This window comes from Scomber japonicus, chromosome 3 (assembly GCF_027409825.1).
Source record: "Scomber japonicus isolate fScoJap1 chromosome 3, fScoJap1.pri, whole genome shotgun sequence".
Classification (NCBI taxonomy): domain Eukaryota; kingdom Metazoa; phylum Chordata; class Actinopteri; order Scombriformes; family Scombridae; genus Scomber; species Scomber japonicus.
The window spans coordinates 29,523,989-29,544,470 of NC_070580.1; the positions used below are offsets into that span (position 1 = coordinate 29,523,989).

At 39.2% G+C, this 20,482-nt stretch overlaps 1 protein-coding gene across 2 annotated transcripts in view; it reads right to left on the minus strand.

Annotated features, from left to right (window-relative positions):
- Positions 1-20,482, minus strand: part of arhgef10la (Rho guanine nucleotide exchange factor (GEF) 10-like a) — a 117,536-nt gene that overhangs the window by 56,468 nt on the left and 40,586 nt on the right. For both annotated transcript variants that reach the window (XM_053316116.1, XM_053316115.1), the window contains exons 16-18: positions 17,632-17,747; positions 16,160-16,287; positions 4,620-4,720 (exon numbers count right to left, since the gene is read on the minus strand). In XM_053316116.1, coding sequence (XP_053172091.1) covers positions 4,620-4,720; positions 16,160-16,287; positions 17,632-17,747 — 345 coding nt within the window. The remainder of the gene's footprint in view (positions 1-4,619; positions 4,721-16,159; positions 16,288-17,631; positions 17,748-20,482) is intronic.

Here is a 20,482-nt window from a genome sequence, read left to right on the forward strand (position 1 = left end):
TATGAGCCCATATTAGCTTAAGTGTTGGAAGAAGACACAAGATGGATAACATTGTCTCTGTCCATAATGGGAAGAATAAATATAATTAAGTTTAATATATTGCTGAAAGTTTTTATGTTTTCCAATCGATTCCATTGGCTCCTCTACCTCCTTCTTCATTTTCCCCCAAAAAGTCAGGAAGCTCTTTTGAAATGTTATTTGGAGAAATGTGAAGCCATGACATAGACTTTCTCTTTTGTACTTGTTTTATGATAGGGGAGGGTTACAACCACCAAATTTTCATGGGTATTACTGGGCTGCCCAGTGAAGGGCTTCAATGTTTTGGTTTCTAGAGAGGTTGCTCTGCCTTGGTTACAAATTGAATTGTTGTCCTCAAGGGGTTGACATTGGATAGCTTTTTATAATCGACTCCCTTTAGGAAATGAAGAAAAAAACACGGTTAATCCTTTTGTGGAAAACACTATTATTGTCTGGCATGAAGTACATAAATATCTAGGCGACTCCCCAGTGTTGTCTTGTGTTTCACTAATGTGGGATAACACCTCAGCCCAGTTAAAAATGACATGGGATTTAAAAGTGGTTAAATAAGGGCACAGTTAAACTACTGGATCATTACGAAGACACCAATCTAATGTCTGATGAGCTGAAAGTGAAGTATAATGTGCAACAGAAAAATGTGTTGCTTACAATTTAGAAGCTTTATTATGGCACGCCTAAAACAATCTCAGATGTCAGCACTGGAGATATTGTTAAAAAAAAAGCCATAAATACAACTCTGAAAGTAAGAAGCAGAAAGAGCACATATGAGGGGATGAATGGGGTATAATCATTTCAAAGACACAAACCATCAATGCTTGACTGAGATTAATATAACACTAATAATAATACAATATGGATAATGAGAATGTACATCACTCCTGTGAAGTTAAATATACTTCTTAATATTCCTGACCAAAATGCAATAATCATCAAGGTGCTTTACATCACTACTTGTGTGAATGTGAGGAGATTAAAAAATTTGGGGTTTGATGGTATGTTATACTGTATCTCTCAAATGGCCATTTCCTCAATACCTCTAAGTTCAAAACTGTGTATACTAAGCATTTACACAGACAATTGCTCTCTTACTAACAGAACAAAAAAATGTCTATTCATTTTCAAGTGATGTTTTTATTTTTTGTAGTATTATTATTATTTTATATACTATCATATGTTCAATTTGGTGGAAAGTTGTGTTAAATGTATAAAACCAATAAAAGCTACTTTAAAAAAAAAGATGATTAGAAACTATTAATACATTTTTTTCTCATTCATATTTTAATGAAAATACTGATAAAATGTTTTGCATTTAAACTTTTTGCAATTCATTCACCATTATCCCTACTGTCTGACTTTATTAATTCCATTGCATGCTGGGACAGTTTTCTGGCCCCTGAGATCTCATACAGACAAGCAGCTATATTAAAAACAATCATTAACAAATGGGCAGAGAGCTGAACTTTCAGGCAGTCACTTACTTTATACATCTGGAAAATGTTTTGTCACTCAATTTAAGTAACTAAGCTCTTATTTTTGTTTTTATAACCTTCCAGCTCTTATCAGCTAAGCATTCTAAAACGTTTCCATTAACCTCAGTTTGTGAGGTTATGTGAGATTGCAGATGGAGAGGTTTGACACTGTGTGGGCTGTCAACTATATACACATATATATATTTATATAAATTTATATTAACAATTCCAGAGAAAGTTAATGTGAAAGGGCCCTGTATAATTGCCTGAGGATAAAAATAAAGAAGAAGAAAAAATTAGCACAAATTCTTTTTTCTTTGAAGGATGTTCTATTTGCTTTTGCATTTGTGTCTGTGCAATCTCTCTCCATGTTTGGTTGTGGTTGGTAAGGACTGCAGGGTTTTTAAAAATTCAGTGATATGTGATATATGATACATGATATGAGAGTTATGTCTATGGCTTAATGGAGAAAAAAAAGATACTTCAAAAGCAGCATCTGTAGCAGAACATCTGTCAAGAAGTTTTAAAGTGTCATGCATATATCAAAGTACAAAACACACTACTGGAAATTCAGTTCTTTTTAAATGCATGCTGTTACTCTCAAACAAAATACTGACTTCTTTGGGGTGAATGTTTCCAAATAATTCAGATGTTAAGGAAAAATGCTCAAACTGAACTCAAGTTTAAATACATGCTGTCTGTCATTTTAACAAGAGATGAGTGAATCAATATCCAAGTCAAACATGTTAGTCTTTATTTTCTCTTCAACCTCACTGCCCAAATGTGTGTCTTGAGCTTGATATATTGAAATCGCCTCTGTAATCTATGCCCTCCCTTCTTGGTCTACTTGTCCTAAAACAAGTTGTCATCTCTTATTTTTTATTTCTTGTTCTTGCTCTGTGCTCTATTACTTTTCCTTGAACCTCGGCTTGTTCTCCTTGCACTTGGGTACTTGTCATTTTTGGGGAATCAGAGCTTATACTTCCTCATGGTACTGTCATTTGCCTTGGAGAGTAGATAGAAGTGTTGGCCAAAAAAAATGTAATCTAAAATGTAATCTTTGTTAATTTCACCTAATCAGTTGATTCATCTGGAACTTTCTCAAAGTCAAACAAAAAAAGGTAAAGATTTCAGGTTTATCTTTTTACACACAGGAGCAGAAGTTATGTGACAAGAGCTCGAGGCTGCAAGGTAATAGCACAGACTAACAAAGACAGATTGGTGCTGGCAGTCATTATAAAGTCAATCAATAAGAGAGTAAAAAATAATGTGGAATATTTACATTTTGATAGCATTTTATCTTTGTCTTCAGTTTTGAAGTGTGTCTTTTTATCCACAGCTGTACGATTCAAAGAAATTGAGAAAATTCAATAAACATTTATTTGGTGTTTTGTTCTCAAGTGAATGCCAAATAAATTCTGTTTATTGAATTAATTTAGGCAGAAGGAGTTAGAATGACATATTTCGATACTCCTCTGTTCATTTTATTCTCCTCAAGTCATGTCTGAGGTTTATGAGAGAACTCAATTTATGGTCTCCATAAACATTATAATGGTATGAAGTTTTTCATCCATATGGACAGCTATGGATAACATGCATGATTTGGCTTTAAATATCACCCATGTCCACACAGCAGCCATAGGAGGAGGAGAGCTGCATGTTATAACTATGCCAGTGTCCTCATCAGTACGCCTGGTGTGTTGCTGATAAAGGTGTGAGCTACAAGGAAAGGCTGGGGATCCTGCGCTTCACTGCAGCCGCAGCATCCTATGTGCTCAGCCTGATGTTTTTGATGTCACAAACTATATATACAGCAAGCTCTACTGGAGAGTCTGCAGACGTGCTGTATGCTTCATACATTGCTATACTACTACTGTGAAAGGTGAGCCAGCAGAACAGGGGAATAATCAAGTGTTTGTTGTTTGTGTTTGTTTTTTTCTTTATGTAATGCTCAAGGACAAAGAATCTCAAGATAGACAGGAAGCAAGTTTATTTTCTGTAAAGCACAAAAGCGTCTACCTCTTGACCTTTGACCAACCAAGGTCCCATTGATTATCTCAAGACTATGCTTGCGTATCAAACTCTTTGACAACACATCTATGGCCACTTAAATACAAAAGACATTGAATTGAGTGTCCTTAAATCTACTTTTAATAACTTCCTTTAAATCCTTGAATGTTTCTGCGCAGGCATTCACAGCAATGGCCTCTGGGATATAAGAAACCGCAACAATACGACTGGAGCTGCACACAAGCGCAGACATATTGCATGCACAACAAATGCAGAATAAAGTGTGTATGACAAGGAAGAAACGCTCAAGGCGACTCAGGGAGTAGCAAAGGATGGAGAAAGAGTCTGTAGTGGTGAGTGGGTTGAATATGCGTGCCATCGTGGCCAAATAAGCAGATTAATGTCCTCAGTAGTCGTGTCTTTGTTTTTGCCACTGGATGACAGCATGCATTGATGAGCCCCAGAGAGGAAGATATACTGTAATATAGTGTGGTCAGGCTGCATAGTAGGCTTAGGCCTGGCCAGTGCAAGGCAAGGGTTGGAGGAAAGAGGTTAGGAAGATAAAAAAGAACTGTGCTGCTCCCTGCTGGGCAGGGTCTGGCCATCTTTTTTTCTCAATGAATGAACATTGACCAGTGCTGAGTCTCTACACTGACACGTCAAAATATGAAAAAAAGAGAGACCTAGTCTTCAACATGATTGGTAGAGAATTTAAAATACTTCCAATGTTTTTCCAAGCACAGTAAGTAGCTCTCATCTTTGCTGAATGACAAGTAATGTTTGGCTTCACAAAGATAGATGACATCTTAGAACACAGTTTACTAATTTAACATTTGCCTCTTTCCTCAGCACATAAACTTCCGATGACCCAGTTGAGTGTCTTGGTTTTTCTCTGATTATGTAAGTCTTAACACCAGTTTTAGCCAATAGAGAGTGAAGCAAACACTGATGATGTGTCTGAGCCTCTGACTTAAAACATTGTTATTGCATTTCATTGCATTACATCATCCTGTTTAAATAAAAATGACATAGTAATCCTATCTGTGCGCGTGTGTGCCTCTGACTGTGAGTGAAATGGTGAGTGTGCGTGTGTGTGCTTACGTTGTGCAATCTTGGCAAGGTGCAGACGGTTGACCCAGGAGATCTTACTAAGGGGGTTGGGAGTGTTGAAGACCACCATGAAACTGACAGGACGGCCTGACCTAGAGGAGAACACACACAAACACACAAGTTCAGATGCGGGAATAAATCAGATATATCAATACTGAATTTTTAACTAAGTGCAAAACAACACAGGATATACACACTAGTGCTGGCTCGTCTCTTTTTTTTCATTTCATCATTTGAGCAGGTCAGACAGTCCATATTGCAAGATATTGGGAATATTTACTGGGATTTTATACCAGGCTTCAACTGGATTGCATTGTGCAACCCTGTATTGTGTAATGATAACAAAGCTGAACCATAAACCTTGAAAACAAAATGTACTCCCTTTACTGGGAGAAATAACTGCAGGAACCAATCATTTTTTGTGGTTGTTATGTCTCTGTGCACGCAGGTTATTGCTGTTATTACTTATGGCTTAAGTCTACTGTACTGTATGTACTGACACAGAGCCGCATGAAACAACATGAATGTTACTACAGTATGTTACCTTGAAATTCTGTAATTACAGTAATTAAAATGAATCAATTTTAAGTTTCACTCATGTGGAGTTGTGATGACAATAAAGCACAACGCAAACCTGTGAATCAAAAAGGTTAAGTGGCTTGTACAGACAATTAAATCTCTATCTGCAAAACAAGACAGTGAAGAGGCATTCAACACATAGAGCTTTAAATGCAGAAGGCAGCTCTAACCTTACTGCTACATGCAAGGGATTTTATTTTCATGCCACTACACGCAATAATGAGCTCAGATGAGCACTAAAAACTGATGGCCAAGCATTCCCATAGAGCTGGTAACTGGTAAGAGTTTATGCTACTGAAGAAAAAATTGAAATCTTTGGTGTTTTAAACAATAGTTAAAAAGAAAAAATTCCAATTTAGCAGACTGAAACTTAAATAATGATGATGTCACACTGATATTAAAAGGTCTGCTTATTTCGTACTGATGTATATGAACTTCTAATATCCCAGGTAATTACTGTAAGATTATAGCGTGTTTCAATGATTCTGTTTCAATGATTCTGTTTCCATGTCTTTACTGTGAGACTTATTACTGGGTAAGAGTTCAACAGTAGGCACTAGAAACATGGGAACTGATAGTTCTCCATCACTGCTTACGTTATCCCGGCTGAATTTCCAAGGGGCAATTGACAACAGAGAAGGAAAGGAAAGGATTTTGATGAAAAAGAAAAAAAAAGGAAAAGTGCATTTCATGACACATTTCGTGGGTGTGCTATATGCAAGTAGAACAAAAGAGCCAGAGAAACAAGAGACCAACAAGGAAATTACATTTTTCATTTCATGGGATTTTAAGTTTAATACACAAGCTTTTTTTCTGTCAGAAGAGTTGCTTGCATGCTTGTAGTTTTACAGCGGTTAAGTCCAGCAAGCTGAGGTTTTATGATTCCAGCCTTCAACACTGAGGGCAGGTTGTGATGATCACACAGCCCGGTCGCGGTAAATTGGTTATAGGTGGGCTATGACTCTCAAAATGCTACTAATATGTGGCCTCCACCGGGATCAGGAATTGCCAGCACAGACTCTGATCAGTGAGAGCTTTTTGGTGCCAATTCAAGCTCAGGCACAGTTGGACACCAGACTCAGTGTGTGTGTGTGTGTGTGTGTGTGTGTGTGTGTGTGTGTGTGTGTGTGCATGCGTGTGTGTGTGTGTACACAAGAAACACAGAAATAGAGCAAAAGAAATAGAGAAAGTAGTGAAGATGTAGGTGTACAGGTTACATAATCGCTAAAATACAACCTTGTGTGTTATAGAACACATGAAGCATACTAGCAGTTAATTTTCTGTTTTCCTCGAAACTGCATTATTGTTGGAATCCAAGGAGCCGACTACACTTTCAATCCTCTGCAAATAAATTTAACACTTTTCAAAATCTCCTTTAAAGCTCACAGGTGGTGAGTGTTTGATATATTTTGGTGAAGTATCCCTTTAATATCTTAATACACAATATCCTGGTAAAGCAGAACAAACTTGGCTGAGAATTGATGGTGTTCAAAAATTAAACAAACAAAACTGAATCATTGAACAAAAGTTCTCAAGAGACGGATGCTGTGTCTCGTGCACAACACCTCCTAATCTATTTATATACTATTCCCATTACAAATCCATAATTTAAAGTTTAACAGAGTTGAAAAATGTCCTGTCATGCTCTTCAAAGTAAATCATGCTAATACAGTTTGCTTAAGGCCTTGTTACATGCCACTGACACATATTCATGCTGGATTTTGCATTTCCCCCGTCTATGTATGGTAAATGTCCACATTACTTACAGGTGTGAGTAAGTGTATGTTTCCTAGTGGGTTCACATGTAGAACTGGTAAGGTGCAGAATATTTACCATAGATCCCATCAAAAAATAAAATGAAATACTAAGTTTAATTCACTCCTGACAAACAAACAAAGAAAATAAAGAAGATTCACAGACAAAAATAACATAAAACAGTCTTTATCACTGTAAATGTGTTTTGCTGTACATAACAACTTACAGCAATATATAACCTGTTTCTGGGCAGGTTTATTTTAATTTAGGAAGGAAACTACAGAAAGAGATTGTAACTATATATGAAGTGTATACAGTCAACTTAAAGGGAACCTATTATACTCATTTCCATCTCTACATTCTTATTTTTTGACTCCACTACATTAGCTTTGCATGATTCACAGTCCAGAAAACTCATTTATCTTATACTGCCTCTTTATGCAGTCCTTCAGTTCAGCCTCAGTCTCTTGACAAGGAGTCTTTGCTCCTGTCTCTTTAAAGCTCACCAACAGATGAGTCCACTCTAATCTGATTGGCCAGATGTCTGGATGTTTGCCAAGGGGCAGCCGTATCAGAGTAATGTAAAGTTACAGCTGATGCAAACTCAACATTTACTGCTTCATAATAAAAGCTTTTAAATGACTCAATAATGGGAGATTTTTATTGTAAACAATTTAAAAGAAATTAAATGTGTGCAACAGTAAATTAGCAAAGCTTCATTAGCAGCAGTAAAAACCAACTGTCACAACAAGATATGGAGATATTTAGAGCTCCTGGTTTAGCGGATCAGTTAGAAATACAGGGAGGAATAGAACAAGCAGAAACAACCACAGTGAGATGTTTGATTGAACGCTGTTGTACACCTCCAACAGGTAAACAGCTTATTTTACTTTGCTGTGCTCTGTAATGGAAAAATGTCCAATCTTAAGTCTTCAGGTGCCTCAGACTGTTTTGATTCATGTCTCACTCCATACCAAACTACTATTACTGCCAAGCAGGTGCTGAGGTTCTATAAAGTAGCATGCTGTGAGCTACTTGTATATTTGTAGCAGCATCTCATGAGCTAACAAAGTATTTTTCTATACAAGGATGACCTTTTGGATGATTATTATTTTTTTTATATCCCTGTAAAAGGCCAGGGAGTCCGAATCTGATTCTTGTCATAAATTTTATCATTCGGTTTTGTTGCCACAAAATCAACAGTGATGCTGTCTCTTGGTCTAGTTACTCTTTTCTTACTGTATTTAGCAAGAAAGGACAGGAGACTCATCCAAGCTCTCCAGGGAGCTATTAAAAGAAATATCTGCTGTTGAATATAACAGAACATCACATGTGATAAACCAAAAATTATCTCTCAACCAGGGGTCCGCAGACTGGCTGATCCATGTTTGATAAGTATTACTGGTCATACTCTAGAATGAAATCTTGTTTTGATCCACTCCGGTTTATCCCCCTTTGAAGTTACTGCACGATGCTCTTAATAAAATGTTTTTCTGTATCCATTTCAATTTAAAAGCCCTCTAGCATTTCAGTGGGCAGAAACCTTTAATTTCTTAATAAGACTCTTATTGTGAAATATTTGCATGTTGTGAAAAAGTCCTTGATTTGCAAGGTTCATGTAGCACTTAATATGTAACTGCAAACACACAAACTAAGAAGAGGAACTGTGTTTCACCATAGCATAGCATAGCATAGCATAGCATAGCATAGCAATATGGAGAAATGGCTCTGACTAAACAAAACGGCCATCTGTTTTGGACCACAGTCAAACAGACACTAGTCAACAGGAGAGGAAAGCAAAGCTAGAGAGCAAAACAGGTAATATAAATAGGATTACATCATATTCATGTTGATTGTGTATATATATGCAGTTTTATGCAGTTATTGGGGGTGACTGAGAGGGTCTTCAGGACAGCTCAAAAGGGGTTCCAGTATCCAAAAAGGTTAAAAAGCACAGAGTTAGAGAAACATACAAACTAATCTGGTTATAGACTTCTATCTTAGAATTTAGCTTCCTGAAACACCTACTCAATCACAGTTTGTTAGACGCATCGTTAAATTTAAATATTTGGCGGTCTCTCCCATCAACTAAAATAGATTAACTGCTTATTGCTGAGCAATATAAAATGAGACTGGCATCATCAGCTGTGCATTTGCAATGACTCAGCCAATGTGTAGGCCTATACATTGACAAGGGCACTTTGTTGTCTGGATTGATCAGGATTTATTGGAACTACAGTAAGCTGTCGGGCCAAGGATGAAACATCTTTTTAAAGCATTAAGCAGCTTTCCAAAAATAATGGCCTTGCCTCAGTCACCTGTACAACCATTTCACAGTGATTCTGAGACAATGAAAGAAAGAAATGAAGAGTGCAAAAGAGTGTTTGAAAAAAAAGGGTGGGGGGGGGGGTGGAGGACTGGGGTTTAGGCACATATATGGAAGACAATTCTACATTCAGACATCATTAGAAGGTAATTAAGTGGAGAACGGACCACAGTCTGAAATTCAGCTTCTATCGTACCTGCCGCTGCTGGCTGCAAATTCATTTTAATTTCATAGAGCATGGAAGAAAAAGGCAGAGAGAGAGACACACACGTACAGAGACAGAGAAAGACTGCAGACAAGAACAGAATAAAATAAGATCTCAAACTTCCTTGACATGTTGAAAAAGTGGAGCTTTCACAAAGAAGTGTAATTCATACAATGCACTGCTTAAATATGGCAGAGGCAATTTGCTGAAGACAGAAGGGGAGACAGGGTGTGACGAGAATACAACTACTCACTTGGTTGGATTCCTTAGGCAACACTTCATACCCACACGGCCTCAAACATGCTAAACTAAGCGCAGTCTCCGATTCCTCCCTCCTGCCCGCTGATTGACAGCCGCAGTGCAGGTGTGGTGCACTGCCAGAATGGAGAACTACACTCGGGCATGCTGGCAGAGGGGAGATGAAGAGAGCTGAGAGTCAGAAAGGGAGGGGTTGAGGAGAGAGGGCAGAGTAGGCCAAGGGAGCGAACGGAGGAGCCAGCCCAGCTGATTTATGGGAGCAGGTCAACGCTGAAGCACACATGTGACACTAATGCACAAGGACAGGACAGATGTAGGAGTGAGTGCTGAGTGGCAACCTGTCATGCACCCATCCTTCAGTTCACCTCCACAGAAACAAACAGAGGAGAGAGAAAGTTTGCTCTGCAAATAGTGAGACGAGTTAATGGAGACGGTGTCCCTACAAGGGTTTGTTGATCTAGTTCTAGACAAACTTGACAATCAATCAGAAAAATATTACAAGAGACTTAAGGTATGATCAGACTGAGTGTGAATCATAGAGGTGACACAGTTGTATCCCAAGTCAATACAAGGACACAAGTGTACACAGACAGACAGAGGAGTCACTGTAGGCGATGTGAAATGAGGCAAAAATAACAGAAAGGACAAATATCTCAAATCAGTCAATCACATACAAACACATCTGATGTCTGTGCGGTCAGTACACTGGCTGTTTGTCACATGCATGCATGGACCTAGATTTGGTTATACACAGTGGTAACTTGTCCCTACCAATATCAAGGCATTGCTGGATTGTCCCTACCAACTGTAAGATCTCTGCAGAGTTGCCAGGATTGTGTGTTTTCTGAAAGAAACTGGCTATTAATGATAAAGAGTGAAATAGGAAGATGTGGGAGATACTCAACATGATGATCTGGTACCCTCAACTTCAAGTAGTATGCACTGTTGACTAGAAGCAGCCTGGTAGCAGCAGGTGGACGATCTGAAGCGGTGAGTATTTATAGTTTAAATGTCCCAAACCTCACAGGACTGAAAACAACCCCACTAGTAACAACTAAGATTATTTGATGTTGTATTTAATTTCAGGTGTTAGGTTTTGTTTGCTAATTTGCCATTGCTGCTCAATGCTGCTTTAATTAAACAGTTTTATTACTATTGGTGAAAATTTCTCCCAAAAGCAAATTAGGACATCTGGTCCTTTTTTAAAGAGGAACCAAAGTGTCAGTAACAGTTGAGCTTAGTTAAAAAGAATGTTCTGTAATCAATTCAAACATTAATCTTTGAAATTAGTGGGAGAAATATTGACTATTTGATGCTGTGTCTCTCCTTTCCCATGAGTGGATCAACAGCAGTTATTACTGCATATGTGTCATTAAGACATGAACATTATTCATACGCTAAATTAGCCACAGCTTGTCCAACTGAACTGTTTGTGACTGCTGGGAATCATTTTTATAATAAAAATCCTGTCAGCAGCAGCAGCCTGAGAAACACAAAGGCACATGGCTGAGCTGCAGCCTCTGAGGTGAGCTCTGATGTCTCAGAGACACACAAACAGGTGAGCTGCAGCCTCTCAGCTGAGCTCTAATGTCATAGTGAAGGATCGGGCCATCAAATGAAACTCTTGGGTTATGTGGTCCAAATCCACAAACTGAAACAAGGACAGAATCTCAGGTTTAAAAACTTTACAGGAGCTATTTACAGCTACACTTCTGTTTTAATGAAACAGTTATTGTGACAGTTCATGAGGTTACTTATAAATGTTAATTGTGCTGTCAGATTTATGGTTAATCTATCATATCAATAAAATGAAATGTAAAAATGTAAAAAAAAAAAGAAAAAAGAAAAAAAAGAATGAATAGTATGAGGTAAAAACAGGCATCCACTCGTGAAGTGTAGAGTAGCCATCTTGTGAATAAAGCCTACTGATTGAAATTCCAGCACCAAATGGTTGTATCAAGTTAGCCTTCACCTCTCCTGACAACTAACAATGTGCTACCAGTCACTAACAGCACTTTATTACTGTGTATGATGCAAGATAATGAACATGTATTCAATCTGGTATGACCTTACATACTGTTAATTACCAGAAAATACCTGGTTATCAAAATTGATATGATCCAGGTCTGCACCTTTTGTATCGTACACGTCACTGCTGAACCACAGAATAACACAAGACCTTGTTATAATCTGTGTTCTAAACAAGGCTGATACATTTAAGTTCATTTTAAATGCTTGCACTTCAAATGAGTGAACTTGCACTTGTGTTTATATTGAAGAAGGCGGTGACCCGGTGTTACTTATACTGAATTATCCGCCCACATTATGAAAAGTTAATGCAAGAATTCAAATTAATATCGTTCAACTATCTTTGCTAAGGTTAAATGTCACATCATATTATCTACTTGGGGTTATAGTCACCACATGATTATTACACAGGAGCATTTACTTCTTCATCTTTACTTAATTTAGACAGTTTATATTGTTTTAAAAAATCTGTAATTGTGTGAACTCAACTGCATTAAAACAACTTTAAATTCAGGTTGGAGTCTTATTAGCAGTTTGTTCAAAAAACCTCATCATTTAAGGTTCATTCCACTCAAATCATTCCTAAAGTCTCCATATAAAGAAATAATCTAAACAGTGTGTGAAGAACACCTTGTTACTAAATGATGTGAGGATCACATTTCTCCAATTTTTTTGGACAGCTCACAAAGCAACACAAACTCTTCCATGAAAATGCCCTTTAGCTCCAACAACACTGCACCTGATAACTGAAAGTGAACTGTGGTTATTCCTGCCTGTGTGAATGTGAAGAAAAAAAAGAAAAAAAAATGAGCAAGCAACCTCTTGACAAATAAGGCTGAAAATGGTAGAGCAGAGGTGGGGGTGGATGCAGGGGTGGAGCTATTCCCATTCCATTATACACTAATGCACAGAGACATGACAGATGCTAAAGAAACACTCCGCCATCTTGAGAAGTCATATGTAAAATCGAGTTAAATGGGAAGACATAATCCATCTCTCTGTTTCCATCAGTTTGTGACAGAAGTGTGAAACAGCGACACTCATTCTGAAAAGACACGTTGCTGTGTTTTGTTTTTGTTTGTTTTTTTGTCATTTGTCATATGTCATTTCTCAGTGCTGTAAGGACATAAACAATGAAATTACATTAACTGGAAAAGAATATAATCGACAGAAGGATATCTCAAAATCTGGACAAATAAAACCAAAACAATCTGTAATGATAAACGAAATTATCTTGATCTGTAATTGTGAGAAGAAACCCTGTAAATGGGATCCAGCACACCTCTCTTCAGACAAACCTCTTTGCTGTCCAGACACAAGGTAAGGTCACAAGGACTCTCTAGACACTCTTTGGGAGCATATCTGTTTGACTCTCAGGCTCTCAGACTCTCAGCCAGAATGAACTGGGAAAAATAAAACCTGAATCAGTCTCATGACTGTGAATGTAAGGTTTGCCATCCACCTCAGGTAGCCTGTACAGCCTCCATAAAAGGGCCAATGATAAAAAGAGGCTTTGTGCTTACAATACCTTTCCTTCATGTATGCTGCACTAGTGGAAAAAGAGGTTGGGGATGAAGCAACAAACACATTTTGTTAAACTATGAAATTTGAACTCTGTATTTATCACTTGCCAGTATGGCCCATGTATCTGTGCCTGTGGTTGCTCCAGCAGACGCAGTAAAAGAGGATGTTAATGAACTGCTGTCACACGTAGGCTGCTGCCTTTGAGGCAGCAGTCAGGATTCTCCCCACGTACTCAGTCTGTTTGCAGTGTGGAGGCTGTGATGTGCTGCCTGACTGCAGAGAGTCGCTTGCGGCCAGACAGGAGGGGACCAACTCAGTACAGGGGGTCCCTGCTGCGGCCCCACTCTCTCACCAGCAGAGCAAAGGCTCGACTGTGTGTGCAAAGGCTCGACTGTGTGTGTATGTGTGTTTGTGTCCCTGTGTGTTTGTGTCCCTGTGTGTTTGTGTCCCTGTGTGTGTGTGTGTGTGTGTGTGTGTGTGTGTGTGTGTGTGTGTGAGAGAGAAGCATGCGTGCTTGTTTGCAGGTGCATTTGTCAGTAGCATGTGTCAATGCACATACAGACACAGAAAACACTGTTGTGCCCTGTAGATGGTTACACAGATTAGTGACAAAACGAAGAAGAATAGCAAGGGGAACCCACTGTTTGTGTGTGGAAAATATTGTGGGTGCGTTTGTGTTAGTGAGAAAGACAGAGCCAGGCTGCCCGCTGCTCTCCCCTGCAATCTGCCACTGCTGCACCCTGGGTAGTGTCAGAATGGTTTGGGTACCCACTGTGCCACCTGTCACCCCTAGCCCCGAGGCTCACTGCCGGTCCAGCCACCCGACTCCGAGGCCCAGCCTCAATTAGATTGCTATCACATAACCCCAGGACTGGCTCTTTTTCCCTACAGGAGATCCCTCTCTTTCAGCTGACATTGTTATCTTTTCCTTCTGCCCAAAAACTCTGTGGCCATCTCCAAGTATGAATTTAGCACAGGGCTTGCTCTACATTATTTAACTGTTAAATACAAATCTACATCTTGGACATATGTAGGGGTGGGAAATCTCCTTGTCACTGCAGTTGCTAATGACATTATCTGAGGAACTCAGCAAATGGGGTACCCCTTGAAGGGGAATTCGGGGACTCTCTTGTAAGCATGACATCTGGCTCCACCAAACATCTGAGTAAGCAGATTGGCCCTGCAGGCCTGGTGTGACAGCCGACGAGGAAGCTGGGAGATGTGGGAGAACTGATCTGCACAGCTCCGCTGCTCAAGCTGTCACTTTAGCTTGGCTTGGCACAGTTAGATTCTCCCTGGCTCTGAAGCATTAGACCCACTCTTCTGACTGCCACTGCCCTGCCGGCACAGAGCCAAGTCTTTCATGGGGGAGGTCGATCATCACTCTCACTATTTTTTTCTTCCTCTCCTTTTCCTGCTTAGTCTCTCTCAGCAGGGCTCTGGCTTCTCTATCGCAATCTTTCTCTTTTTGTCCTCCTCTGCTTCTTTCTTATCCTATCCCCACCAGAAGCCATGAAATGGGATCCATTATAATCTGCCATTATTTGCTATTCCTAGTTCCTGTGCTATAGTCTAAGCTACACATATGCTCTCTCTTTGCTATCTTTGTTTTTCTCTAAGTAGGTGTTCAGTCATTCAGTCATCACTCCACCCACCACGATCCACTTCAACATGTTAAGACAGTCACTTTAACATCCTATGTATGACAAGACACTTCTATGTTAAGGATTGCATATAAGTGTATATATTCAGCACATTCAGTTTTCAGACAGATGAGTGAAGAATCTATTAGGGGTCATTTTCTGCATTGCAAGTAATCTACTTGAATGCCATAAATATATGAAAAACATCAGGGGACTCTGAGGAAATAATTTCCCTTCTAAACTATATGGCTCATTAACTTGCTTATCACCGTTTACTTTTGTAAATTCTCTTCTAAAGTCAAATCTAATATGAATCCTAAAGCTGGGAGATGAATGATACTACTGCAGCGTAGAAGAATATTCTACTCCGTTGCTCAGATCGTGTCTTTTTGCAAAGATTCTGTAAACATAAAAAATATATAATAATTGAGTAATTCTGAAGGTAATGTACCAATGTCAAATCTTAGATAAAGGCTCATACACAACAGAATTCAGGAGGGGAAAAAAAGTGTCTCTATTCAATCCTGAAAAACATTTTGTGGAAGCTATTCATTATTCCACCAGAGTACTGAAGCAAGTGTATTATTTGAGTCAAGTAATTACCCACTCATGACAGAATAAACTGTTCCTGCCTCTAATTTGCAAAAGGTTAGTGTGTCCTGTTGGCCCAGTGACCTAAGTGTCATATATGTAACCACAACATGCTGGATTTTCCCCTCTTTCCCCTTCTATTTTGTGCCGCTCTCATTTTGTAAACCAAGCAAAAATGGCAAAGTGTAATTACAAGGAATACAATTTTAAAAAAATATATAAAAAAGTTTTTTTTTAAATTGTCGCAAAGGGTGTAGGCATTGAACTTTGGCTGAGAATAAACCTGCTATACAAGAGATTCCAACGGCATACAAAATGTCAAGATTCTTCATCATTATAACCCATGTTGTAATGTATGATAGCCTGGATCTGTCTATGTTTTTTCTGGTTATTTCATCATTAAGACCTTTTCTGGAATCAACTCTGCTGTATAAATCAAGCACTTCCATCTTTACGAACTTGTTAAATCAATTACCAATATGAGATAAATATTTGGTGTTGCTGTTGTTGTTCATTATGCTGCCTTTTTTTCTTACTCCTATACATGTGTGAACTCACATTTCAAAATAGGCTACGCATTAGATTTACTTAAAGCCACATCTGTATTTGTGGTACTACTCACTTGTCTGGCCTGCCGGGCACCTGCAGGCGTAAGCGACATTTGTTAGCACTCTGGATCTGTTCTTCTTTGATGCGAATAAGCCTCTGCAGAGCCAGACACCAGTCCTGTGCCACGGTGGTGTTCAGGTTCTTTGATGAAAAAACACACACACACACACACACACACACACACACAGTTAATACTTGTTTCTCAGCTGGGTCATACAGTATGTCGTCTAGCACGCATACAAGCATAACATGCATAAAGAGGCACAGTGGTGTAATGTAGATGTATTTACATATTGATATACTTACTAAATCCAGTCACATAAAACCGCAGTACATAATTTGAAACCACATGCTCACGGCATTTTTATCCCGTCAAATATAATGTTGAATTCAATTCAACACCGGCATCCATTTTACAGTAAAACCTAGTCCCTCAAGTCAAATAGTATCAAATCAATTTTCAGAAGTCAATGAGCTGTGGAAAAGTATTTCGTCTTTTTGTGCAGTGGACAACATTATAACTAGGTGGAACCTGAAAATCAGTGATTTAGTACCAGGCCAATATCACTCCTCCTGAGGACATTGTGCTCATTAAGTGCAGAGAGGCAAAGGTGCCGTTATTAGCCTGAGAGGCTCTTTGGTGATTGCTGGAGTATACCTCCTGTGTGTTATGTAGTGTATGATATTGTTAATGTGTTAGTGGCAGACTACTGGGATGTGTCCTGATTTGAACACTACAGGAGGGCACTGCCGGATTCCTTTGCAACATAGCAAATCTGACACTTGTATCAAATATATCAGGAGGAACATCTCATTCCCACCATTGTAGCACTGTTGATGATGAGGAGATAGATGGGAGACTTCATGCTTTTAGAAAATGATAACTCAAGAAGAATACGAGACCACTCTTTGATCACATTTTAAACATCTTGCATGCTTTTGCCATTTCTTTATGAAGAATAGCAGATATTTCTCTCAAATGGTTATCTTTGTGCTATCCAAACTTGATGTATTAGTTTGCAGGGGAATCCAGCAGTTTGAATTAACTGTGCGTATTTCAGTTTTGTCTTTCCTGGCTCTGTGATCCTTCGTTGTGTTCTCAGGGCTTAGGAGTTATTGTAAGGTAAGCTGCAGTTTACAGAATACATTCCATATTTCACATAGTTCCAGTCAATATATTGATATTACACAGCTTACAAATCATGTGTAACACAGAAAAGAGAATAGCAGATGTGAAGGTCAGGATGTGGGAGCATTTTAAAGAGGCATATTTGGACAAAGCCTGAGTGAACCAGGCAAGGCTATGTAGTGATTTGATGGAAGTAACAATCTGTGATTTCTTTGATTTGGCCTGTACAGTCAACTTGACTGAGGAAACCTATGGCTGAGATGTTGCCTTTCTGCTGACTTCATTGAATTATTTTCCACATTTTTCCTGTGAGATAGTCCAGGGACAATAAAAGTACAACATGAAGCGGCATGTACCTGGTATTGTCCCTGCAGCGTGCCCACGAGGAGAGTGACCTCCTCCACAACAGAAAGGTCATGTTGTAGTTCCTGCAGCTCCTGGTAGAGACGTGGAGGCCCCAGGATTGCTTTACCTAAGAGGTGGGCGACACAGAGCTTGAGAGTTTGCGATGTCACTGACATATTGCACATTCCTTTGTAAAAACACATTGAACTTATACGGCACACTGACAACCACACAGCACACACACATTAAATACAAAGACAGAAAGGTTAACTGCCTTAACCTTTTTTCATCATACTCACATCGCTCAACCTATTATTATATTACATATATTAAATATTTATACAGAAGGGGTATTAGCAATTATTATTCAGTAATAATCAATTAGTGCTGCAAGTACTGATTACTTTCATTATTGATTTTGTTGCTTTAATTATTGATTTTTTAATTGAAATTAGTTAATCTATACGAGTGATTTAATCCATAAAACAAAGGAAAAATATCAAATATCAACAATTTCAAGCAGCTCAGGGTTATGTATAAAATAATTCTCTTTTTTGAGAAAGCAAAACCAACAAATGTGTGGCATTTTTTGATTTATTTGTGGCAAAATTGTTGCAAATTAAAGGATAGGTTCACATTTTTTGAAGTCTATCTTAAAACAATCATCATGTACCTAGTTTTGTTTTTGATGATGTAATCGTTCTTCCAATTTATTCTGTCCATTAAGAGATTCTTTTCTGATGCACTTCCAATGGAAGAGATCAGTCCTGTAAAAACACATCCCACAGTTTATATGAGGCTTCAGCAATCTAAATTAGTCACATTCAAAATGTTTATGCTAAATGGACTGTACTTTATATAGCGCCTTTCTAGTCTTTACGACCACTCAAAGTGCTTTACATTACATGTCATTCACCCATTCACACACATTCATACACTGATGGCAGGGGCTACCACGCAGGGTGCCAACCTGCTCATCAGGGGGAATTTAACCATTCATTCTCATTCATACACCGTTGGCGCAGCAACGGGAGCAATTTGGGGTTAAGTGTCTTGCCAAAGGACACATCGACATGTGGACTGGAGGAGCCAGGAATCGAACAGCCAATCTTCCAATTGGAGGACGACCGCTCTACCTCCTGGGCCACAGCCGCCCCTTCATAAAATATATTGAACTTTAAAAAGAATAACTTTGGAAGATATCCACTTGATTTGACTGATTCAGACTTGAAGCCTCATATTATCTTCACCTAGATACATGTATTTTTGCAAAAAATGAGGGCTGTGGATTTTGGATTTTTGTCATCCATCACACACTTTAGGAGCGGACCTCTTCAGGGCCAGTAAGAACAGGAGGAATGACTACAGCAAGCAGTACCTGTTCAAATGTTCATATGAACCCCTGCTTGAAAAATTGTGACCCCATCCTTTAATATTTTCTGCCAGCTTACTATTCCTGTAAAGGGTTAATTTGTTATAATTAATAATAGTTTCAGTACTAAAAATGATAGACATGATTGTGGACTTTTACTTAATAAACACACTCTATGGAGACAACAATGGCATTGCCTCTGAAAACTAGTGGAAGTACAGACAGAAAAGTTGCTTTTGCAAAAACTCCAGTGGCACAAATAAAAGAGTTGCGATGTGTAGATGGATCGATCTTCATTATTTGTGGATTGAGAGTGAATTTATAAGTTAAAAAAAGAGTCAGATGGAGAAACTGTTATTTGGAGCTATGATGCCCTTTTGCTGGCCAAAAGGAATGCAGGTGTCTCATTAGACGCAAAATTCGGCATCGATTGAGGCCCGCTACCTTCAAAGTCTCTCTCTGCTAGTGCCATGAATCAATATCTGTGTCTCCGCCTGTCTGCCATCCTCCGTCCTAGCTCCCTTGGCCCACATCTCCCCAGCAGCAGGCTCCAGGAGAACTGCCTAATTAAATTCTGCAGGTAGATTTTGCTCCAGAGCTGTCCTGCATTGTCACTGCTGCCACATAATGAAGTAGTAGAAGAGCCGAGCCGGTAGGCGGGCGTAGTGAGGCATGTTCCTCTAAGGGGAGCTGCCTCCTTTTGTCTATCCACTTGCATAAATGGACTGAGAGGAAAGCCGTAAGAGGAAAGGCAGTGAGAAAAAAAGAGGGGTGGGCTGGCATTGTTCATTTAAGGAGCTCCATTGCAGCTTTTGGGGTTTAATGGGATCTTTGACACAGGCAGCCACTGACATCTGTCATCTGTGTAAGGAAATCAATAAGTGAAACATCTGAATATAAAGGGGGTATGCTGCGAGCTGCAAGAACAATGTCTTCCTGTTCTCTCCGAGGGGATTGCCTGAACCCCTGCACAGGTTCGTCGAGTCCTCTGGGGGCCTGCTGTTGGCTGCGGCCCGAGAGGTGAATGTGCTGAGTTGTAATCCAGCATAATCCCGTTGTTGAGGCAGGATATGGTTTTCACACTCAGACATGGCTATCCACACCGGCCGCCAGGCACGTAGCTCTCTACTGGGGAAGACCAGAGCCCAGAGGGGTCCATCCCTGCTTTCTATGGAATAAGTCAGCAATCTAGCACTCAGCCGCTGTGCCAGTGATGCTAGCCAGTGGATTTAAAGACAATGCAGTTTCAACACCTGTATCAAAACCTTTGTTTGATCCGCAGCCAAAGCCCACTGGTATATTTCTAACAAAAAAAAAGTGCTCCTAACAGCAGGTCAAAAGAAAAGAAGCAATGAGGGAGGTATAATGGGGGTAGAATGAAGGTAAGACAGCATGAGACTTAACATCTGGCACAGTCAGCTTTTAGAAAAAGAGCACATATATTGGAGGGCCTTTGGTGTGTTAGCAGGAACAGAGAGATAGTCCGTCAG